We start from the raw sequence: 26,007 nt of genomic DNA, 5'->3' as shown, positions 1-26,007 counted from the left end.
ATGTTACCACACCTTTACTTCACTTCTTCAGGTCTGATATTTTCATCTTCATCAAGGCCATAATCTAAAATTAGATCAAGTGCCTCATTCATACAGGAGCTCAGCATGGTGCTACCATTGATATGTGAGCAAGAACGAAGTTGTTTTCAATAGTTTCAGCAGCAGTGATTTATGTGTTGCTGCACTTATTTACACATGGTTTAATCATGATATATTTTCAATTATGAGTCTAACATCTGTTGACCTCACTCTTAAAACACTACACCTTAGCTCATATTGTTTTCCATACAGTAGTTCCTTTGTTTACCCACTCTCTATGTTTTAAGATTGGTGAGAATATTCTGGGGAATATGTGAGAATTTTACAAATGAGCCACATTACAGGAATATACCAGCATATGTTGTAGAACCTCAAAGTGCTTTCTCGTATTTATTGCCTTAGATGGTGGTTTTGATCTATTTTTAGACAATGTACACTCACTTTTCCTCTGTCTCTGTTTACCCCTTTAGAACTTAGTTGAAAAACACTTAGAAACCAATAAAGTTTAAGGGCCTGGAAACTGGAGGAAGTTAACTAGGGTTATACAAGTGTTATGGATTTTCGCAGGACAGCTAAAAGTTGTTTTCAGCTGTACCATTGTCAAAAACCTTAGCTTAGTGCACATCTCTGCTCTGATTTTCTTAGTTAGTGATTTCACCTTTCAGCCATTTGTAGTAATGTTAACTGAGATCTAATATGACTACAGTATGAAACAGTGTACTGCTCAGCCCATCTGTGCACTGGTTGGTAGTATGGTACAGTAGTATAGATACTTGCAAGCCTGTGCTGCTCTCATGTCCTATTGTAGCTGAAAATATTATAATGTTACATAACATTTAATTCATGTGTGCTCTAAATCACAATGTTTGCACCTAATAAACAGTCAAAAACAGAAGCAACTATATTATCAGATTTTGAAATGTTACAGATTTGTAATGAATGGGACATATTAGGATTGGACAGGCAGACTTTAGAAGAGTTAATTTTTGGCTTCCCTTCAGATTAATTATTGTTTTATGTTCATTGGGTCAAGCTGTCCTCAGCCTTGAAGAAATAAATCCATAACACTTTGAGCCTTTTTTTAATTTCATGAAGACTTCAGACGCATTCTCCAATAGCACATTCATTTTTTATTTGCAACTATTTCATACTGTGCTCCTTTTAAAGGAATACTCTGACGATTTGGGAGTTATGCCCTTTCTCTATCATTTTCATATTGAGACAACATGATCGATATCTTTTTTTGTGTTTTTATGTAAAAGTGACTAAATAAACATTACAGAAACCCTGAAGCTGGTATTTCTACACGTGCATTTAAAATAAACATGTTTACACATTAATTCGAAAAAGAGAGTCCTTTTTAGTCATTTTAGAAGAAGCTTGATACACGGTACTATAGTGTGTTTACGTCCTGCGTGGAGGGATACACCGGTGAGCAACAGCTGCAGCTGGCTCTGGGACAGGTATGCTAGGTCACTCGGTAAAAGCAAACAAAGAGACGACACGGACGATCATGCCTCGAAAATGTATTATTGCAACTTGCAAAAACATTCAAGGCAAACCTACAGGGACTCGTGATGAATTGATGTACTCGTATTTCTACAACAAGCTGCACACAATTCAATTTTAGGTAACTTTTCTCATGATAGATGAAAAGGCACTGTAAATGTACTGTGTGTCGGGGTTCTATTCCCCTGTCGGGAGTTATTTTCCCAATATTCACCAGCTCATTATACATTATTTCGCTTATTACACGGCTAATTATCAGTTAAATAAATAATTTGAGACAGAATATTGATTAATTATATGATTTTTATTGATTTATAAATTAAATCGGGAGGAGAGAAAAAAAAACTGCCGGCAACGGCTGAATCTGTGCTACAATTGCTACAGGGAATCAAGATCAATGATCAACCTCCCTGTCATCCACAATCTTGTGTCTCCTCTCTTTTCCATGCGCCTCTGAGCATCCCTCTTCTCCGGCATTCTTCTCATCTTCAGCCAGTAACCAGGACTCAAGATTTTCATGCTCACCAAATATGTTAAAAGTTATATCATGAAAATACTCCGTCTTTGCATCTTGTAAATTATTATTTTGAAGCGGTAACGGCTACGTTGGCCCAATAAAAAAGTAACTGTTGTCAGGGCAGCGTCCCTGGCAACGCTGGGCTACATAGCAATGGTCATTACACAGTAATATCAGACCTCTGAATACCGCGACTGACCAGTCAGAATACCGCATTTAATAGAGCCATGTAATAAAAAGCGATATTACTCACTTGACTGAAAGCTGTCCATCAGCTCCTGCAGGCCTGGGGCATTTTTTCCAGTTTATATTAGGAACATGAAAAAATGTTCCAGTCACACCAGGATTAGTGATTGCTGCAAAGTTTTCACTCCTTGTTATGCATTCTCTGTGGCGGTTTTCCTCCTGTTGAAATATCTCTAGCCTCCCCAACGATGGTAGCACTGAATCCCATTCTGTGCAGCAAAATGCTTCCACCTCCGTCGGCATAGGTTGGCAAGCCCCGCAGCTACACCACCAATCCTCCCCTGACCTGCGTCTCCCACTCTTCAAAATCACGTTCAAAGTCATCCATTGCAGCTACTATAGTCCGGAGATATCGCTAGACTAAATAAACAACTAAGTTTTGTTTACAGGCTACGTCTGTGCCTGTGCCTGATCACCAGTGTGTCCCTCCGCGGATCACAACGCAGGACGTATACACACTATAGTTCCATGTTTTAAACTTCTTCTAAAATGACTAAAAATGACTCGTTTTTTTGAATTAATGTTTAAACATGTTTATTTTAAATGCGTGTGCAGAAATGCCAGCTTCAGGGTTTCTGTAACGTTTATTTGTTCACTTTTATCGTAGGCTACTGACCCCCTATAGACTTCAACTGTATTCGCTAAGCTTAGCCGCAATGCTAACCGCTGAGACCCAGCCACTCGATGTACAGACACAAAAAAGATATCGATCATGTTGTCTCAATATGAAAATGATAGAGAAAGGGCATAACTCCCAAATTGTCAGAGTATTCCTTTAAAAGGAGCACAGTATGAAATAGTTACAAATAAAAAATGAATGTGCTATTGGAGAATGCGTCTGAAGTCTTCATGAAATTAAAAAAAGGCTCAAAGTGTTATGGATTTATTTCTTCAAGGCTGAGGACAGCTTGACCCAATGAACATAAAACAATAATTAATCTGAAGGGAAGCCAAAAATTAACTCTTCTAAAGTCTGCCTGTCCAATCCTAATATTACTCTTATTAAACTGTAATAGGCCTACACGTTTGAAAAATTCCAATCCTGCCATTGAGTTTCCTTCTTGTTAAAACAGATGCAGAGGTCGTGATTACAGGAGTGCCCCCAGTTGCCTGGATGTAGATCTGCTTGCCTCTTGGGGTTCTGGTTCAAAGCAGGTGCACCTGGGCACATTCACAGTCTTACGAAAGCTGCCTCTGCATGCTCTCTGGCAATGCTAGCAGCCGCCTTAACAGACTGACAGCTTCTTCTATGGCAGCTCTGATGCTGCAGGCGACCTGATGAATAAGAGGAAAAGCTGGAGAGATTTGTGTTTGACGCCGCAGAGATACTTACTATCCCCCTCTGTACTTCAGGGCAAAAAGCAAGGCCTCTGACTTTCCTCTTTGTTCAAATGTTATGTGATGTTTGAAATTAGGTTCCAAAGAAATATAATTTGTGATTATTTGATGCATTAATCGATAAAAGAGCAATGTCCTAGAGACCAGTGATGTTGGATGTAAAATGCCTTTTTTTTGTTTCCTCTTCCTCTTTTTGTAGTTGTCATCCTCATCTTGCCATTATTACTTTTGGTTTTCAAGTTTGACAGCTTTTTCATTTTTGTGTCATGCATACAAATACATCAGTAATTAATACAAATCAGATCCAGTACGAGGCACATCCTTTAAAAAAAGATAGTAATGATAATAATTTCACAAGACATATGTTATCAGATGTTCCAACTGTCATGTCTACAATAAAAATTCAGTTTACTAATTAAGTACATGTTATTGTAACTTACAGTGAAAGAGAATTCAAATTAGGCAATCATTAGTTTGTCTTGCCTTCTTCTCTTAGTTTCTGAGACAAAAAAACCGTCATCTGTATAACAGAATATTTCAGGATTTTGTCAAACCATTTCATGAAAAAATATCACCCTGAGTTAATTGTAGTTTGTGGAAAAAATATTGAATCTGTCAATGTCAATAGCAACAGGACGTGTACATGAGGTAGCATTTGTAGCAGCAGTAGCAGTTATAGAAGTAGTTATAGTAGTAGTAATTCCACTGCAAAGTAAGAGTAAAAATATATATATATCTCTTCACACACAACAAAATCAAAGAGAACCAGTGAAGTGGAAAAATTGGGATGGATCAGCCCAAAGTGATGATGATATGGGTGATCTGGGTTTCATTGCAAGGAGCTTTTAGTATTTAATAGAGCAAGGGATTGAACAATTTGTGTGTTATGTGTGTATTTGCTGTAAAGGAGTAGAGTATATACGTATGTATTGATTGACTCAGGTTTGCACTGGATGACAGAAAGACCAGGGAGAGGAAGAGGTTTAGAGGGGAAGATGTAGTATGGGAGGATCTAAGGGGGTGAGGAGGGTAGCAGCTCCAGTGAAAAGTCTTTCTGAGGCCGTCGTCAAGTAATGCCTTTGTCCTTTTTGCCCTGTTAAGGTACTGCCTTGTACAGCTCTTTTCAGAGAAAGTGATGCTACACACAAAGCGCTGACAGGAGAGCAGCAGCAAACTACAAAGAAACGCTTCCAATTATAAGTTAAGAGGCATCTCTAAATGAAGATGACATCACAGGGCAGGGACAAAACAAACAGAAATCAAGATCTGAAGTGGTGTAAAGGGTGAATGTTTTGGCATGAAGCTAAGACAAAGAGGAGGAAAGAAAGGTGTGACTACAACTATGGAAATCCATTCTGCACTGCTGAGGGAGTGTGTGTGTCTGTTCGTGTTGACTGGGATGTTTGAGAGATGGTCCTGGAGGAGCAAACACACCCAACCAACCGAGTCAATGCTCACACTGCTCTCTCCTCACTATTCACTCTACTTTGACTTGACTTTCAAAGGCCAAGGATTCTCTCCCTCAAAGGAGATGCAGAGAAAAACAACAACAACAACAACAACACTGCAGCTGTCTATGTCAGAAAAGCAACATCTCGAAATAAAATTTCATGTTTCTCACGTTTTTAGTTAACGTACACGCTGATTTCTGTTTTTCTCTGCTTCTTTTTTGAAAAATAATTTTTTGCATGAGGGGCTTGCACAAAAGCCAAAACTTTTCCCCAATAATATTATTAATCCACAAGTATATTGCACATTTGTTCAATTTGTAACTCTCTGCAGGCACTAAGGAGGTGAATGCCACAGGAAAATCATTCACAGTGAGGAGTAGCCTCCAGTTCCATGTGGACAGACGGGACGATGGTGTCGCCTACACCTGCAGTGTGGAGCATGTGTCTCTGTCGAACCCCTACATGACAACCGAGGTCCTGGAGGTCCACTGTGAGTGCAGTCATACACACCGTGCAAAGCTGGATTAGGTGTAAGATTAGCATTGAGAAGAAATACAAGGATTGAGATTACATTTATGTCTGCAGGTTTAGCTTTGCATTTGCTCAGGATTAGTGTAGGATTAGTTTGCAGGTAAGGGATTAGTACCAAAGCAGAACAGGGATATGGGCCAGAGCTAAGAGCTGCCCAATGGGTAAAGAACTAACTACTGTGGTACTTTGTCAGTGTTTGAGTTAAAGCCTCTAACAGTGTTCTCTCATAGCATTTGATTTTTTTGTCCCTTCTTCACAGATGCTCCCCATCTGGAGATCAAAAAATCACTGATTATCCCACAGGAAGGGCAATACTTCAAATTGGAGTGTGTGTCCATAGGCAACCCAATGTAAGTTGGCATTTCCTTACAACTTCATGAAAATAGGTAGAAATGAGACTTGAAATATGATTCAGTTTCATTGCAGAAAGTCATTTTTCAGGAATGTTTCTTTGTTTTATTGATTATTTCTTTGCATGTTGGAAATCGTATGCAGTAAAATGAATAGAAAATATTTTTATTATTTATTTTCTTTCCCAGACCTGAACCAGTGTTGTGGTCTAAAGATGGAGGGGAGCTGCCAGACATTGAGCGTATGATTGTGGAAGGCAGGGAACTAACCATCACCACACTAAATAAAACAGACAATGGCACATACCGCTGCGAGGCCAGCAACCACCTGGGGACTGGCAGTGCTGAATATATACTGTTTGTATATGGTAGGTACGGTAATGGTTAGTCTTGTTATGGATGCTCAGTTTTGCTGTTGCTTCATACTCAAGGCTTTGCAGCACACTGTGTTTTAGTTCAAAGATGGTTGGGGCCTATTACAAAGATATAAAGCCATTCAGTCTGGTAGGTTAACCACTAGATATTTAGCTGGTGCAACAAAAAAAGCCTCTAAACCATCACTGAATACATTTATAAGAACCATTTTTAATGCCAACTATGTTTGAGAAGTAGATTGTGGACAAACGTTTGACCTCAGTCCTTACAAGAGTCATTAATTATTAATTTATGAATATCAGCAGAAGTAGACTCCTGCTCAGACTATCTGCCATGTTAAGGATAAGAAGATATAGCTTATTGATGGATGGGTAGAAATGAATAAACATTTCCCTGAATAATGTTATTGTTATTTTGGCTATAAAGTTATGTGCCAGTTCAGTTTAGGTCAACTTTGTTAAATTAGATTTCAAACACTTAAAAGACTCTGCCAGTGTATTGCAAGGTTTAGCGCAACTGCAAATCATGTGCACTTATTTTTTTCTGTGGACCGTTTTTGAAAGTGTGTTTTTCTTACCCTTTGTGACAGCCATTGGTTTTTATTAATTTTTGAAAATATGGGGGGGAAATCAATCAATCAATCAATCAATTTTATTTATAAAGCCCAATATCACAAATCACAATTTGCCTCACAGGGCTTTACAGCATACGACATCCCTCTGTCCTTATGACCCTCGCAGCGGATAAGGAAAAACTCCCCAAAAAAAACCCTTTAACGGGGAAAAAAAAAAGGTAGAAACCTCAGGAAGAGCAACTGAGGAGGGATCCCACTTCCAGGACGGACAGACGTGCAATAGATGTCGTACAGAACAGATCAGCATAACAAATTAACAGTAATCCATATGACACAATGAGACAGAGAGAGAGAGAGAGAGAGAGAGAGAGAGAGATGCAGGTAATGACAGTAGCTTACAACAACATTGTTGAAAGTAATAATATTATAGTTATAGTTCTGGCTACTGTGGTACAATGTGTTGAAAGTATGTATTAATATCTGGCAGTATACATGTGTGACAATAGTCATATGTGTGTAATAACAGTAGAAGTACAGTACAGGCCAAAAGTTTGGACACACCCTCTCATTCAATGCGTTTTCTTTATTTTCATGACTATTTACATTGTAGATTCTCACTGAAGGCATCAAAACTATGAATGAACACATGTGGAGTTATGTACTTAACAAAAAAAGGTGAAACAACTGAAAACATGTTTTATATTCTAGTTTCTTCAAAATAGCCACCCTTTGCTCTGATTACTGCTTTGCACACTCTTGGCATTCTCTCCATGAGCTTCAAGAGGTAGTCACCTGAAATGGTTTCCACTTCACAGGTGTGCCTTATCAGGGTAATTAGTGGAATTTCTTGCTTTATCAATGGGGTTGGGACCATCAGTTGTGTTGTGCACAAGTCAGGTTAATACACAGCCGACAGCCCTATTGGACAACTGTTAAAATTCATATTATGGCAAGAACCAATCAGCTAACTAAAGAAAAACGAGTGGCCATCATTACTTTAAGAAATGAAGGTCAGTCAGTCTGGAAAATTGCAAAAACTTTAAATGTGTCCCCAAGTGGAGTCGCAAAAACCATCAAGCGCTACAACGAAACTGGCACACATGAGGACCAACCCAGGAAAGGAAGACCAAGAGTCACCTCTGCTTCTGAGGATAAGTTCATCCGAGTCACCAGCCTCAGAAATCCCAAGTTAACAGCAGCTCAGATCAGAGACCAGATGAATGCCACACAGAGTTCTAGCAGCAGACCCATCTCTAGAACAACTGTTAAGAGGAGACTGCGCGAATCAGGCCTTCATGGTCAAATAGCTGCTAGGAAACCACTGCTAAGGAGAGGCAACAAGCAGAAGAGATTTGTTTGGGCCAAGAAACACAAGGAATGGACATTAGACCAGTGGAAATCTGTGCTTTGGTCTGATGAGTCCAAATTTGAGATCTTTGGTTCCAACCGCCGTGTCTTTGTGAGACGCAGAAAAGGTGAACGGATGGATTCCACATGCCTGGTTCCCACTGTGAAGCATGGTGTGGGGGTGTTTTGCTGGTGACACTGTTGGGGATTTATTCAAAATTGAAGGCACACTGAACCAGCATGGCTACCACAGCATCCTGCAGCGACATGCCATCCCAACCGGTTTGCGTTTAGTTGGACGATCATTTATTTTTCAACAGGACAATGACCCCAAACACACCTCCAGGCTGTGTAAGGGCTATTTGACCAAGAAGGAGAGTGATGGAGTGCTGTGGCAGATGACCTGGCCTCCACAGTCACCGGACCTGAACCCAATCGAGATGGTTTGGGGTGAGCTGGACCGCAGAGTGAAGGCAAAGGGGCCAACAAGTGCTAAACACCTCTGGGAACTCCTTCAAGACTGTTGGAAAACCATTTCAGGTGACTACCTCTTGAAGCTCATGGAGAGAATGCCAAGAGTGTGCAAAGCAGTAATCAGAGCAAAGGGTGGCTATTTTGAAGAAACTAGAATATAAAACATGTTTTCAGTTATTTCACCTTTTTTTGTTAAGTACATAACTCCACATGTGTTCATTCATGGTTTTGATGCCTTCAGTGAGAATCTACAATGTAAATAGTCATGAAAATAAAAAAAACGCATTGAATGAGAAGGTGTGTCCAAACTTTTGGCCTGTACTGTATGACTAATAACTAATGATGGCAGCAGCAGCAGGAGGCATCTGGCAGGACCACGGCAGCAGCACAACCACACACGTCACGCTGTCCAGGCACCGCTGTGATATGAGTTAATCTGAGAGACAGTGGAGCACAAAGGCTCCGGAGAAGAAGCCGAGTTAGTGACATCCAGAATGGCCGAGTTAGGAAGGTGCAGTAATAGAATACGAGAGAGAGAGAGAAGGAGAGAAGGTGCCCGGTGTTTTATAGGGGGGTCCTCCGGCAGACTAGGCCTAAGTCAGCCTAACTAGGGGCTGGTACAGGGCAAGCCTGAGCCAGCCCTAACTATAAGCTTTATCAAAGAGGAAAGTCTTAAGTCTAGTCTTAAATGTGGAGACGGTGTCTGCCTCCCGGACCGTAACAGGAAGATGATTCCACAGGAGAGGAGCCTGATACCTGAAGGCTCTGGCACCTGATCTACTTTTGGAGACTTTAGGGACCACGAGTAACCCTGCGTTCTCAGAGCGCAGTGTTCTGGTGGGATAATATGACACTATGAGCTCTCTAAGATATGACGGAGCTTGACCATTTAGAGCTTTATAAGTTAACAGTAGGATTTTATATTCAATTCTGGATTTTACAGGGAGCCAGTGCAGAGAAGCTAAAACAGGAGAAATATGATCACGTTTCTCAGTTCCTGTTAGTACATGTGCCGCTGCATTCTGAATTAGCTGGAGAGTTTTTAAGGACTTACTAGAGCTACCTGATAATAGAGAGTTACAGTAATCCAGCCTAGAGGTAACAAAAGCGTGGACCAATTTTTCTGCATCTTTTCGGGTCAGGATAGGCCTAATTTTCGCAATATTACGCAGATGAAAAAATGCAGTCCGTGAGGTTTGTTTTAAATGAGAATTAAAAGACAAATCTTGATCAAATGTTACTCCGAGGTTTCTTACGGTAGTGCTAGAGGCCAGAGCAATGCCATCTAGAGAAACTATGTCATCAGATAAGGAGTCTCTGAATTGTTTGGGGCCAAGAACAATAACTTCAGTTTTGTCTGAATTTAACATCAGGAAATTGGTGCTCATCCAAGTTTTTATGTCTTTAAGGCAGTTATGGAGTTTAGCTAATTGATTACTGAAATGGCAGTAGTATGTTATGCTTAATTACACAATTCAATGAAGTTAAAACAGTTGGCTAATTAATTTTTATCTACTGCCTAGGACTGAATTGAAATCAGTGGTTGCCTGGAACAGGGAAACATATGCTAATCTCTAAAATTTACCAACATGATGAATGTACAACACCACATAACATTTCCTGCCAGATGGTGTTGCAGGGTTGGATAAAATAGAGCAAAAGGTGCCTTCCAACAACTGACCACAAATGTGAAAAATTACAAGACCTCCACCAAGACCAAATGCCCTATCTCCCTATCTCGTAATGTTAACAAAAGTGAAAAATGATTTGTGTATAAGCTCTGTGATTCAGATTTGCTCCAAAATTTAATGGGTTCTTCATTGGTCCATGCTTCACCCATCCACCAAGTATCATGAAAACTGGACCAGTAGTTTTTTGTCATCCTGCTGACAAACAAATTGAACTAAGGATAATACGTTCATTTTTAACTGTTCTTAAAAAATGGCATTTTAAGACTAGTACTGATAGTACAGCAAAGTAATCTGTAGTACTGCAGGTCACCAGTTTGCAGACCATTTCCTTAAGATTTCCCTTCCAAATATTTCCTTGGCACTGTGCTGGATAACCCAGTTTACCTCACTGCACTGTACATATTGCTACACAGGTTTAGCTTTTGGACTCTTCCTATAAGGAAACAGGGAAAAAAGTGTTAAGGATGCAGAATTTAGCTTCCGAGTACCGCCTGGAGGAGAGATAAGTTAATCCCGAGACAGTGGAGCGGCTGAGAGAATAAAGACAGCATGGTGCAGGAAACGGATCATTAAGGCCTCTGCAGCACATGTTTATAACGTTTATCAAATACAGCCAAGTAAAAATACAAAAACAAGGACAGAATATTAAAATTCAACATGAATTTATTTGTTTCCATTTTTGCCAATTAAACAGTCCCACAGTTTGTTTGGGAGCGACTTATCACAGCTCAGCCGCTGGACTTATTCGGGCTCACAGGCAGTTAGTGGATACACAGCAGCTTCTTTGTTCAATTTTAAAGGCAGAGGCATTTGGGGAAAGAAAGCCCTTCACTGGGGTACAAAAAAAAAACCGAGGGAAAAGGAGGATGACACATTCGTCCTTTCAGCTTTTGTTATCTCAGTCTCGTCTTTCAGCATGCTTATTGAGGGTAGGCAGCGATGTCAGACTAGTACATATCATCCTGTCATATCTGGGAGCCATGTGCTGGTAACAAAGTTTCAATTCTCACATTTCACAGTTGTTAAGATTTTCTATTAGTTCAAGTTAAAGAAAAACATTTAAATTTGTTGAATGAACCTGGGTTGTTGGAGTTATGCATGTATGTGCCAGGGAGCAGTTTCTCAATTTTTGTCGGATTAACAGAGGAAATAGCAGAATGTGTAACCCTCGGCAGCCCTCTTACACTAAATACAAAGGTCCTGGTTAGTGGGAAAAATGAAAAATTACTTTGAGCAGGTACAGGATGTGCAAGACAGGCTCATTTCCACTGAGGATGACAGTCATTCCTCAGAGCTACATCGTGTCTGGCTGAATACTTACTGGGTCTCTTCGGATCATCTCAGCCTCTAAGCCTAATTTGCTAATGACAGGAGAGCTGAGAAGCAATAAATGTCATCGCTCCGCCGCAATTTATCACCGTCTGCAATTATGCTCCTTACCACACTGTATTAAATAAAGCAAGGAAACATTGTATATGATAATTACTCTGAGTGAGACGTTAACAGATAGTGGTTTAGTTAAATGCATTTAAAAAATGACTGCAACTGATTGTAGGGCTACAGACCCACTTCTAACTCCCTCACCCTCACATTTCACTCATTCATTGTACATTTTTACCTCAAAATGCATGACACTTGAGGAGTTTTACACTCTGTTTCTGTGGCTCATTTGCTAACCAATCATCTATTTCTTTAAATTTTAATAGATGTAAGAAATATGAGTCATTCCTCCTTTCCCCAAAGATTTTGTGGAAAGAACTGATTCATTCAGAGCTCGAGTCATTTGTGCAACTCTTGTACTGCATTTTTTTTCATTGTCTTGCTTGTATTCACTGAGGTGGTAGACTAGAATTAACCCACTGCACCAACCACATGCAGTAATTGATTTGTGCTGTTTGTTTTCCTGTAAGTTTTCTCTTGTTGAGCCTGTTCCCCATGGAGAGGTTTGTTTTTGCTCCCCGTTGTTCTTGTTTTCATTTAGCAGACGTCATCACCTTAGTGCCTCCATCTTCAGCTCCCCCGGCTCCCTTTCTAGCCTCTATTCCCCCAGTCCTGTTAATGCCGACATTCTCACATCAGGCAAAGGCAGTCACAGCTGCGTTTGCAGGTACTCTTGCACCCCCTCCATGGCCCCACCTCAACGCTCTATGCACTCACAAACATGACACTGAACACACATTGATGATTGATGAGCTAACAACCAGGCTTTGAGCTAGAAAATAGCATTGTTTTACTGGATGAATTCAATACTCTGTCTATTTTTCTGTTTCCTTTCTGCTTTATTTTTCATGCACAGCACTGTTACCTCACCAGCATTTTTATTACTGTTTGTGATTAAATTTTATTATTGGTAGCTGACAATATGCAGACATTGTAGGAGTAAGGCACCACATCAGGTAGTCACTGTTTGCAAACCACTGCACAAATTTACATCTTTGGAGAAGCAGAAAATAGAAAACATGAGTGTTTATACTTTTGTTCTTAGGCTGAATGATTTCTACCATTACAACCAAACAATAAGAACACATGCAATTACGTTTGAATAATGTTTACCAAAATCACATGCTCTATGTGTTTACTTCACTTCATCTCTCCTAATGGAATTCACGTTGTAATGTTTGTGTATGACTTTTTCCATATTGAACCACAAAAACACTCTGCAGGTAAAATAGACTAATTTCCTTAATAGTCAAGGCTACTTAGATTTGAGTTGTGCTTTGTTTTGATAATCAATCCATGAACCTTAAAAGTGTCTTTTGGAGCTTTCCTGTAAATAAACAAGTTATACTATTATTCAGTGTTTCTCACCAAAACACATTATGTGTATCCATGAGGTCTGGCAAAAAGAAAGTGTTTCCTTCTTCATGAAATACTTGCGAAAAATGCTTCTTCAAAGGTTGTGTATTGTTTACATCCATGTTTATTAGCTTACAGTCTTAAGCCTCTTTCACGCGTCCAATGGGAGAGAAGACGCTGAGTAGCGGAAGACCATGGAGCTGTCAAGCTCCTGAAGCTCCATGGTGACCGCTGTCCTCCCCCTCTTCTCTGCTATTGACACGCCTTGTCTCAGCGCTTTAAGCCCTTTTCACACAGAGTGCGCGGTGGCGCCACTGCACCCATTCATTGTGTATGTGCTACACAGAGAGCGTTTACTTGCCAGCCTTTTGGGCGTATTTTCAATTTCACCGTAACGTGCTTTGAAACTGGTGACAGGAATGTGTATCACGTTGACCCCATGTACGTGCATGTGGCTCCTTGTGCATGTGCACAATACAAACAAGCAAAAGTGTCCACTCATAAAAACATGGCTCCATAACGTGAAAAAAAAGGACTTGGACTCTCATGAGAATTTGGGACACTTTGGCCATATTTTATGCTCCTACCTATCCTTCCTCCATTGTAGACTGCCCAATATTCGTTGTTGAATACTCAGATGCTTTTGAATGATGTGTTACCTGATACCTGAAAAGTCCTAAATGGATTGTTTGTAAAGTACAAAAGATAGATTTTTTTTTGTTGCCTCCTGTGTTGTTGCATGCAGATAGTTATGGATTAATTTGTCTAGGTTTTGAGATATTTGTCACTAAGATCTATACTTCCACCCTAACTCTGTGTCCTAACAGCAAGCAAGCATCCAACTATCGCACCGTCAAACACTCTGTCCACACTGGATCTGTTAAATATGGAACTCTGTTATGTCATGTAAACAAGTACTATTTCAGGGGCTTAACATTATGGTATGCCAAATTTTTAACCTTGTTCAACTTTGACAGGCAATATTATACAGAACGTGCTAACTATTCTCTGACTGCTACAACTGTTACCAACTGTTACAAACATTGACAGCAAACACTGTAGCAAGGGACCTTGACATCAATTGTCAAGTGTAGCACACTGGAGAACATAGCTGCCCTCTCCTTATTATTCATATTTGCAACAACACTATCGCGGGTATAGATCTCATTGTTGTAGATTCCGTACCCTTTCCACTTTGTAAAACAAGCCAGCTCAGCTGAGCATCCCACACAACAAACTTACCAGAAAGGTTTAGCCTTCTGGCGATCTCCCCGCAGCCAGCTGGCACCTTACTTACGTTTGTGTAGTGAAATGAGGACATATTGTAAAGATATTCACATTTCAGCCTTGTGAATCAGCAGTTCTTGTACATTCCAGCACTATCAACACGAGCGACAGAAATAAAATACAAACAGGACGGCTAACAAAAATTCAGCTCAAAACTGCATGCCACATTGTGCTGCGTTAGTTGCAACCAGTTAGGGCAATCCAATGGAAAACAAAACAATCAGACTGATTTAGTTGCCTGCTCTCACTTGTGTTTAGTTAGGACATGGTGTTACACAATGGTGGTGAACGAAATTTCATTAGTGATGCCCAAAACCTTAAAATGAAATTACCGTAAAAAAAAATGTACATGGCCAATAACATGTCAGGAATCTCAGTATATGTACACCTTTGTTCTTCATCTTGTCCTTTTCGCTGTATCTAGGGCTGTTCTCCGAGTGACTGTTTCCAGTAACTCCAGTTAGGCATTCATTTGGCTTAGACAGCAAACATCCAGCTTTCTGTAACTTCTGCACGCTGTCAAAGTAAAAGCTCAGAATAACAGACCATGCTAATATCTCATGTTTTCCTACGAACTTTGTGGTCACCTTTTTTATCACGGTGTTGTTCCCCTCGTCTTCCCTTACTGCTGTCACTGTCTGCAACCATGGCAACAGCCAAAGACTTTCCAGGGCCTACAACAGGTAAATATCCCACTAGACGATCATTGCAAGCCAGATTTACAGTGTGTGATGCTGGATCTGGATCTGGGTCAGGACACATCACGGCCTCCACACAGCATGAGCCAAACCATCACCATGCATGGATGCTCACTCTGCTGACGCCAGCCGCTTTCTCTCCAGCCATGTCACAGGCTGCATAAGTTATCACACAATATGTTTCTGGTTTACTTTGTCTTTGCACAATGAAATAGATGGCTCTATCTTAGTGGAGCCAGGCTGGAGATTGTATCTCTGCCAGTGTGTAAATATTTGATTTCAGATCATGTAATTATGCAGAGATGGAAGGGAAAGTCCAAAATTCTTTGAGGGAACTCTATTGTGCACATTTCTGTTCACATAGGAAATATTTCTGTTTACCATATATTTCTTGGTAAGTTTGTGATTTAATCTATCTGCATTGCATGTGGTTTCCGAAATTTAGTTTGATATGGTGTTCACTTGTGAGATATATACTTTAATTTGTGTAAGGCATAAAATACATGGGGGTTGTGTCTATGTCAGCCAAGATGGACACAGGATAGAAATAAGTTCTCAGTTCACATTGTCTAAAGGTAACTAAACAACGGATCAAAACTATGTCAGTTTGAGTCACTGATGCTCCTGCGTGCTGCATAAATGTCTGTAGTTCTCCTTTTGTGACAGTGTGTGTAGTTTCAACAGTGTCATCTTAAGAAAGTTGGTCTAATTTTTTCATCCAGATTGATTTCGTATGTTGCCTCTCTGTAGTTTATTTCCAGTATTGACAAAAAATAATCAGTGTATTTACATTTGAATTAAAGCTCAAAAATATGGTTGGAGAAGCATTATAACTTATTTGGTCACAAATTAAGGTGAAAGCATGAGTAGCAAACTGTTGTTTTGAGATGACACATTCAGCTGCAGTGCAGCAAGAGCAGTTCAGCTTTGTCTCATTCCTGTGAGCAATGTGCACCAGCCGAGTGTGATATGAAAATTGCTTATGCCCCTTGTTGACAGTGGAATCACCCGTACAGATCATTATATCCATCGACATGCAACCAAAACTGAGTTAATTCAACTGCTGTACCAAAACAGTTATTGCTTCAAAATCTGAAGTGCCTGCTTGTGAGTCCCTTACAGAACAATCGTGGTGGTTCTATTCTGCATGTGAGTTAAATAAACTGCATGTTTCACAATGTCATCTCTTTTTATTTTTAACGTCCCACACTGGGTTGCTGAAAATGAGGGTTGCATTCAGTTAACAGAGGAGTATAACGAGGTTTGTAGGAACATCCCCGCCGTCATTTCCCAGGGTCACTTTGCAAAACTGAGCACAAGCCATAGCCATTCATCAGCTTGAGATAATGAGAGCACACGAGGTGCACAGTAAAGACACAGCCACTTACAGTTTATTACAGGAGAGACACAAAGGCATGCTCCTGCCTGAGAAACCTTCAGCTTGCTAGCTGCCTGGAGGACGCCTCATGTTAAATAACACTTATTTAAAAAACCTGATCCTCAGCAGCAGAATGTGGCAGCGAGCAAGGGCCAAACACAAAAGAGCATGTGTAGAGGCTTTGGCGAAAAAACTAAAACATCACTCAGAGCTACACTTCAGTTTTCTTGCAGCATGTTGCTGTTGCTAATGCCATATTTTCAAACTGTGCAGAGATTTGTGGTATTTCCTTTGATTACTTCTTTTATACCTCAATTCACGCACTTCAAAGCAGTGATGTCAGGTTGCTGTAAATATGACAGAAGCTCATTTGGGACTGTTGTGCTTTGTTTATGTGTGTTAAAGTGTTAACGTTACATCTGGATTTTGTTCAGGATACTTGCAGGAGTATAATATTGTCATTGCTTTTTAATAAATGTTTACACCTGCATTAGACAGCAGTAAAACATCCTGCAGGTGTTAATTTTATCTCTCTACTTTTCCCTCCATCTCTTTGTCTGTCTTCTTTCAGATCCTAATGCTTTAGGACAACATGGACCTGACCACGCTCTAATCGGTGGTGTTGTTGCAGTCGTGGTCTTCATCACCTTGTGTCTGATAATAGTTCTTGGACGATATCTGGCCAGACATAAAGGTAAAAGAGGTCACTTGAGCTGCCTTGAATAACAATTTTTTTGCTTGGAGTAAATGTATATGTCTAATGCTTTTCAGCGGGTGGATAACTTGCTGTATGGCTCTATATGTCTCCAGGGACATATCTAACACACGAGGCCAAAGGAGCAGAGGATGCCCCCGACGCAGACACAGCCATCATCAATGCTGAGGGAAACCATGTGCATGCAGAGGAAAAGAAAGAGTACTTCATTTAGACTTCCGTTACTCTTTTCCTTCGTTTCAACTTCTGACAGCAGACGTGCAATTTTAAGCTGCCTCAGCGTCACTACATGGTCTGTTTTACTTTCCTTATTATCTGTTGTCTTTTACAGAAAGCTCATGCTTGGATATGCTTGTTTTCAAAGCATCCGCTGACAATATAGCCTTCTCCTTTTGTAATCAATGTAACCCATGTACAATTGGATTATTTCCATTTCAGTTTTATGGTGCCTAAATGCTGTATATTTTTCTGCATTTCTTTTATTGCTTGCTTTTCTTCTTCACTCTATTACTTTTCGTGTTATACAACTTTTGCAGATTTTTTAAAATTCAGAATCAACAAGAAACGTGCTTCAGCTCAAGTTAGAGTCAAGTCTTAGCTTTTTGAAATGTTTTGCTTCAAAAGCAGAATATGTTTAAACATCAATTTGTCAAACATTAAACAGGATTAAACAGATGTTGCCTGGAGCATACCCCACCACAGCCATACTGCATACATTCAAAATATCATATGACTGACCAGACACTTTGACAAAACAAAACATAGAAGCACAATCTATGTGATTTGTTTCTAGATTAAATCAGCTCCCTCTTAGCACTGTCTGTATATTTCTGCATTTATGTATGATTCTCAATTTTCACTCATGTTGTTGATTTGTACCAACAGAGAACAAGTTAGAAAATTAAAGCACAAAGTCTGAGGACTAACATGGAGGGAAAACACATCAACTGTTTCTTGTCTCAGGATTCAATATGAGTCTAGATGGAGAGATGGTGTCAGACATGTGATGAAGATTTCAGTACACTTGCAGTTATCGTCATGGATGAGGAACTTTAATTTTGGTTGCCGATTTGATGTAAGATCAAAACTGAATGAGTGGAACCTTGTGGGGGTTCATTATTTATGTTGAATTTTATTGAACAACTATGCTCAATGTGTGGATATTGCTGTAAAATACTTTGCTAACGTGAATATTGGTGAACAATATTGTTGAATCTTGGGATCCCTGACATATTACAATTTGTATATTAGCATATACAGTATTTAAAGTATTCCACAAGTCTTCTTTTTTTCCCATTTATCTAACAAGAGGTTGTTTTGCCTGGTGGCATGTAAATAATGTGTAAGTATTGAATTTTAGTAAAAGATAAAAGAATGGTTATAGCTTTTAATTTCAGGTCTTATCAGTTCCCATCATTTTGATGAGATTCTTTTCACATTTTTGAAGGTTTTTTCAAACAGGGATTCTAATGAATTGCTTAAAATGTAAAAGAAAAAAAATCTGGTCAAATATATGTATTTATTATTATGATTGATTGACATTTATTATATAATACTATATTGATTGATATTATTGCTGTTATTACTAAAGTAGTTGTCTGACATTAACTTTTCCATTTTTTAATTCTGTAACTTATCATAAAAAAAAAAAAAAACAATACAAGGATCACCGTTATGGCCTTTGAGTTTGCTGCAAACAGTACTAATGACATGTTGAGGCATTGGTGAATCAGACATGCCCTCACTGTATATAGTCACTGTATCAAAGACATTGAACCACATTGCCAATGCTCATACATGTTATTTTGTTAGTTCAGTATGATGCTATAAATAACTCATTTTGTACAAAGTTTTAATCGCTGTAATTAATTTGCTTTTTATGGGGGATGTGTGAGGTTTGCTTTTTTCTCAGTATTGAATATTCATTTTTCAACTATGCCACTGTAAAAAAAAGAAAGAAAGAAAAGACAGAAGAGAGAGAAAGTCTGGATTAAAAAATGAACAACTTGAAAACTGCCATTTTGTTGTGACTAGGTTTGTACTTTGAAATGCACTCAAGAGTAATTCTTCTTGCTTGTGAATTACAGTGCTATTACCCACAGTCACAATATCAGTCTGCATGTCTACAGTTATATAAAAGAGAGCATACGTTGATGGACAGCACTATGACCAAAGCACTGTAATTGTTATTCCATGCAACTGTTAAGTATTACTTAGCCTTTAGTATTAATAATATATGCAAAGTGTTGAAGGATTAAAAAAACATGAAGCTCCTCAGGAAGATTGCCCGAGGCTCTCAGCTCTGCTCATGATTTGTGCATTAATACAGGGTGACAAAAGGAAGACTTGAGTCTCCCCGAATTCCTCCCCGTCTCACTGGAGCCGAGTTCGATATGCTTGAAGTGGCTTCATGAAACTACCCGCAGATGTCAACGCAGCAGGCTGCTGTTGCCCTTGTTTAACAAACTCTAGAGAGGAAGTAGGCTGGGAGAGAAAAACTGGAGGCAAACCACTTTGTGATTTGACATCATGGTCAAAGATGTTAGGATGCAGCTGATTGCTTTAATTTGAAGTGAAATGATAACACTTAAGATGAAATTGTATTGATCCCTGTGGGGAAATTAAATCATTGAAAAAGCTAATAGTAATAGCATCTAACAGGAAAAAAAGAGAAATGGAATAAAAGGACTAAATAAATGAGAAAATAAAACACAGAAAAAAAGAGTGAAGCAGTATATACAGTGGATACAATTGTGGAGTCCAAATATATGCAGATAAGTATGGATCAATGATAGATTGGTACAGGTATTATCAGCATTCATGTCTTATTAATTACTGTAAATCTGTGTGTGGTATAGATGAGGATTAGTATGCATTAACATACAGTCTATACAACATCAAATATTAGAGTGCTTATGAAAAATATTTCAGGAACATAGTATGCAAATGTGCTTTATGAACATGAAGTGTAATGGTCTGGAGACGGGCATTATTAAAACTACATGTTTGACTAAAGCAAATGTTGATACTAGTACCTTACATTTAGTAGTAATCTAATACTACACATGTAATTTAATACTACACGTACGGTAAACCCTACCAATTTAGAATAAAAAAGAAAGCACCTTTTATGGTCCATTATTACTGCTTCAGTGACACAGATGAACTTTTTGAAATTTGAGGATGGATATAATAGCCTTGTGCAGATTGCTGAGCTCATATTAAATATCTCGACATCCTTAAAGGGAGATCTCGTTCCAGGACATGGGGCCCGTGTCATTATGATCCTCCATTCTTCAGCTCCCATTGACCTTGAGCATAATGTTGCTTCCCAGCAGACTAATGTTGCCATTATCAACACACTGTCCGGCCAGCCATCTGCCTGCTTCACACAACGCTTCGCTCTCCCTCTCCTCTTACAGAGACGGTTCCCAATGCTCACTTCATAATCATTACCACCAAAAGCCCAGCCAGTTCAAATAAACATCAGCTCCCACTATCACACTCCTTCGCGTTATTAAAAGCTCAGTGCTTCGTTAAGCTATGTAAATTGAGATAGACTGTCTTGAATAATGGCTGGCAGAAAATAATGTTAAAAATCCATCATAATTTAGTAATTGGATATGGAGCAGGGGGAAATGTTCATGTGCAATCGTAAATAGTGAGTTGGAAAATGGATTTTCTCTTTACCCTTGAAATGTGAGAACCATACCCTGGGCAATGTAACAATCACAGCATGACCTCTGAGGAGGCCTTGTAAGTCTTACTAAACTGAAGAAACTGATCCCCACTGTACCCTGTAGGCAGGGTCCATATCAGTCCTCCAGCTCACAATAAGCTCTTATCATAGCAGAACAGAAGTCTCTGACAAAATCCTTCAGGGACAAATTGATATCTTTAAAAAAAAAAGTATTACACTTAAACATATGAGGTCTACAGCACAATTCTGATTTAGTAATGTTGAACATTAATTTTTGAGCTAATAATCCTTGCAGTTATATTTACATTCCTGTACAATTAAAAAGCCAGACTGGGTGTGGTGCTTCGTGAGTATTTGCCTTTTTTTCGTCTCAACATCAAGACTCAAGATAGAAAATTTCCCTATTTTACAGTAACTTGGGCCAGACTGTTATCAACAGTTTGTTATTTTCTGTTTCATCCCACAGTTCTGCTGTAGATTAGTGACAACTGGAGGAGCCGTAGCAAGACTTAGCATGAAAAGCCCTCCAACCCTGACACAAATAGTGGTCCTTCTTTTGGATTAACAGCACAACGTTTTATGCAGAAATAACAGTAATTCCACTTGTTTTCACTATCCAAGCATGTAAATTGCCTTGTGTAATTCACTGGGCGATTTGTGGGGGAAGTAAAAGGATAAAGGGATTTCAAAGATGGAGTGGGATTGCAAGGCAAATGCGGTATGCTAAACAGAAGTGATGAAGAAATGTTTGTCCTCTGGATCATGTTTTTAATTACTGATTTAATAGGTATTAGTGACACTGTGAAGTAACCCAATGATTCAACCAAACCTCAGTCAGTACTGTTTTTACCGATAACAGTAATCACAACTTTTCCACGTGGAAAAAATCTGTCCTACTAGGTTATTTTTATTTTATTAACATTATGTCATATTTCATACTGCCTGCCAGGCAGGACAAATATTTTGGAATAGTTTACTTGTAATCATTGCTCTGCACCCAAAGATGAGGTGCAAAGAGCAGACAGTGGAAGATGAAATTCACAGTTTTTCAATATCCTCCTTTTCATTTTCAGAACTTTGTGTTGGGAGTCTGTTATCGTTGCCCTTAGAAGCCCAAGGTTGCATTGTTTGTGTAAATGGTTTTGTGTTTGATTGACAGCTCATTCTAATGGAGAATTGGGTAGAATAATAATGGCATGTTTACAACACTGGTGTTACCTTTGAAAAGGAGATATTGCAGAATAAATCTCATGATGATGCCAATTGTAGGTGATCTCCTTGAACATCATGGATGTGTCAAAATATCCACATCTAAATTAGCTAAATGTTTTCCTGTTAATATACATGGTCAAACAGCATGTTTCAGTTATTTACATTCCATGTAAAGCTAAAAAAATTGAAGCACAGTGGAACCTTCTGTAGCCCCTTTTGACTTATAGCTGCAACATTCACGCGTCATCTGTATCACTGCTGAATCAGAGGGCTGTAGGATATTATCTTGAGATGTGTTTTGCCTAATCATATTTGATGAGATTAAACAGATCACTCACACTTCCACTTCTGACAGGGCCGAGTGGAAGCTAGAAGGAGTCAAATGATCTGGAACAAAGAACATGAGCTTGTGTATCCCCCTGGATGCATCACCATGCCATTAGTCTAGATGAATGTGTACAGTCAGATACAATTCCCTTGTTTGCTGCATGAGGGCTTCCACTTTGTGAGGCAGCGGCTCCACTGTTCAAATCAGGCCACAAGCAGGCCCGTGGATTGATTACGGAAACAGGGCTACCCACTGTATTTTAAACTCATTCATCCACACTGACTCACTTTCTCTGTGGTGCATCTTTAAATAGCCTGCCCTGGGATTGTCTGTCTGCCATTTGATTTATTCTATATTGTATTTTTAGATCTAATTAAAGCAAACTTTTCTGTATTGTTTGGCTGAATTTTGGATTATGCAGGCCCAGGAGAGTACATAAAGGAAGCCTTGTCTTGGGTAGTCTGTTGGGGGGAAAAGCTAGTACCTGTGGCATAAGGTATGCAATAAATAGAGTGCCATCTGTTTGGATTTGAGTACTTGAGATTCTTCCAAGGAACTCACCAGAGACTTAATTAAAGTTGGAATATTAGTGAGTGGGAGACTGATGTTCCTCCAATAAAATGACAGCTATAGGAAATCTTACCATTAGTTTAATAACAAAGATTCATTTTTCTTTAGAGTGAAAGGCAGTGCTGCACTTTTATTGAAGTGTTTATCCTTAGAGATTATCATAAGATATCATTTCAATGCATTTTACCAGCAGTGTTTTTGTAGCCGTTCAGTCAGTATTAAAGTTCTGCAAGCTCTTTTACAATACTAGTTACCATTTATCCTGACAGGGTCTGCCATTTCCAACTAATGTGCACATCTAATGGAAGCACAGGAAATGATGTATGTTCACACAGGAAATCTCATGTTGAATGTGGAAAAGACATGCTAGTGGCTAAATGGATAATTAGCCAGTTAATGAATGTTTGTAAGTTTTTAGGAAAGGGCATTTTCAACAGGCTCATTGTCACCTTTTACCAAAAGCAACAATGCTTTCGCTGTTTGTATACCACCTGAGGATGTGTTTCTGAAAATTCTCAAACATTCAGAGCTGCTGTCATAAGCTTGTGTGATGGAATCATTCCTTTATTACTTAAGTCAGAAGTGCATTTATTATTAAAGCACTCCTGACTGAAGATGACTGAAGTTTCCATGAATTTGTCTCTATAATAAAAGCCAGTGACTGGATGATGTCCTAACACTATTAGTAGTGAGGAAAGGTAGTCATTTCCTTTATGCACAGGACAACAGTGACAAGGATTTCAGGAATTAAAAAGAATAAAACAGCTACAGCTACATATTTAATGGACATAACATAATATTCTTTCTCCTGTGTATTCTATTACAGGAAGTTCATTTTCAAATAACAAATACTCTCCAATGCAAACAGAATAATAATGTGTAAACAGTGTATTAAAAAGGTTCTGACAAACTGCTGTGCCTGCAGGATGCCAGCTGTCTGGATGTGGGTGGACATCAGGTGTTGGCATCAGCCTCATTATCATCCAGGTCTCCCTCTCCCTCCTTTGGATTTTTTCTTTTTTTTAGTACCTATAGGAATGGCGTAGGACGACATCAGGTTTAATTGCCCGTGGTTTAAAATAGAGTCAGTAGCACAACATATGCTTTAGCTCAGTGCATTGCTGTCTGATCTATTGCATCAATAATCACATACATATTTATTTTGCGTGTACAAAATTAGTGTTTATTGCTTTGTGTGTCATGACTGTCATTGGGTATTTAAGCTTAACAAAGTTGCACAAACTTGTGTAGATGGTAGTCACAAGCAGTAGCTCTGTAAGTTGTGAATGATTCTCAGAAAGCTCAAAGTTGGGCGTTAAAGCCAGAAATTTTCTAATTCTACACACAGTGCTTTTAAGCAGACTTTCTCATATAATGAATTTCTGTCAGGCTAGATAGTGCAAGGCCCATTGACCCCAACGGTTATTTTTACATGTTTCATTTCAAACATGAGAACACTTCAGTGTGGTTTACAGGAAAATGTTTGAAATGGGAGAAATAATCACATAGAAAATAAATCTGCTCTGATCTGATTTCACACACAAATGCTTAAACCCTAATATATATCTGTATTAAAGCACTTTGCCAAATCATACTTTGGTTGGTTCAAGGGGGTGACATAGCACATTGCAAGCATACAATGAAAAACTCCTCTTGATTAATAGGGTTGTAGCTGTTAAAGAGCACATACAAAAAGAGGGGATGGACCAGTGGGATTGTCGAGGCTTGAATACTTCCAGAGCAGCGTGCCAGTCGTCTTTATGATGCCAGTCAGTGTGGTGGTGAGCCTCAGGGATTACTCCAGACAGACAGCTCAGTAAGACAACTGATTAAATAGTAGTGAGAAGAGAGAAAATGTTTAATTCAGCCATATTTAGTATTCATGGGACGGACAGCCATACAAGAGTTCACCTTGAGGGGTCATCAGGGGAGAAGGTCCAGAATCCCAAAGAGCTGTCAGGCCAAGTTTCCACACAGCACTTGGAAACACAACTGATTGTGTTTTTAATTGCTTTGATTATCAAGTTTACTTTGGCTGAATTGAAAATGGTAATGCAACACATAGTGAATTGACAGACTGATACGCTGCGTAAAGGCATTGTGTTGTGCAGCTCTTGTGACATTGTGATAGATTTACCAGCAAAATCAATGCTAAACTTCAACTCTGCATATAAATTGATGTGTTTCTCATACATTAAATACATTAATGCATTAATACATTACAGTCATCTATAATATGCCTATGTAGTTACATGTTTTATGTCATTATAGAGAATCTTACAAAATTAAAGTGACAAACTGTACATGTGATTGGCTGTGTTAGGAGGTTCTTTTTTGTATTCTAAAAAACTAATGCTCCAAAACAACTTGTGGAGAACATCTAAAAAAGACACAGTATGATTAGGCCTAATGCTTATCCAGGGGTCTGTACAGTTTGAACTGCTCATTGTTTCTCTTGTTTGCAACAAGCTCAGTGAAGAATAAATATTGTTCATGTTAGCTACAGAACAATGTGGGATGAAGCTACTGTGGTTTACATCTTTTTCAGGACTGTGAAGATTTCTAAGCCTAAGTTTTGGATATCCAAATTCTCAAAACCTTCTGTTCAGTGTTTGCAGCTTCAAGTAATTCAAAACAATACTATTTATATTAGCTTGGCTCTGTGAAAGAGTGCCAGCTATAGAGACATGATGAAATCCCAGTGTTGAAATACCTCACCATGACGTTCAAAACTAATTCAATTATATGCATCACCAGTTCAATAGACCTACAGAATTGGGTTATTGTCTGAAATGATGAAAAAAAGAAAAATACCAGTAAATCATGTGTGAATGAAGTTTAATGTAAAAATGATTTTCACAAAGAGTTGCCAAAATGGGCT

The 26,007-nt window shown here is 39.0% G+C and overlaps 1 protein-coding gene across 3 annotated transcripts in view; it reads left to right on the top strand.

Moving 5' to 3' along the window:
* Window positions 1-18,771, top strand: part of cadm2b (cell adhesion molecule 2b) — a 169,032-nt gene extending 150,261 nt beyond the window's left edge. For 2 of the 3 annotated variants that reach the window (XM_049577009.1, XM_049577007.1), the window contains 6 exons: window positions 5,432-5,590; window positions 5,891-5,981; window positions 6,171-6,349; window positions 15,182-15,208; window positions 17,173-17,295; window positions 17,412-18,771. In XM_049577009.1, coding sequence (XP_049432966.1) covers window positions 5,432-5,590; window positions 5,891-5,981; window positions 6,171-6,349; window positions 15,182-15,208; window positions 17,173-17,295; window positions 17,412-17,530 — 698 coding nt within the window. In that variant the 3' untranslated portion in view covers window positions 17,531-18,771. The remainder of the gene's footprint in view (window positions 1-5,431; window positions 5,591-5,890; window positions 5,982-6,170; window positions 6,350-15,181; window positions 15,209-17,172; window positions 17,296-17,411) is intronic. The other variant, XM_049577008.1, reaches the window with a different exon arrangement.
* The last annotated feature ends 7,236 nt before the right edge of the window (window positions 18,772-26,007 follow it).

Source organism: Epinephelus fuscoguttatus, linkage group LG5 (genome assembly GCF_011397635.1).
Source record: "Epinephelus fuscoguttatus linkage group LG5, E.fuscoguttatus.final_Chr_v1".
Classification (NCBI taxonomy): domain Eukaryota; kingdom Metazoa; phylum Chordata; class Actinopteri; order Perciformes; family Serranidae; genus Epinephelus; species Epinephelus fuscoguttatus.
Note: the sequence above shows the minus strand (reverse complement) of the source record. Positions and strands in the feature narration are given on the sequence as shown.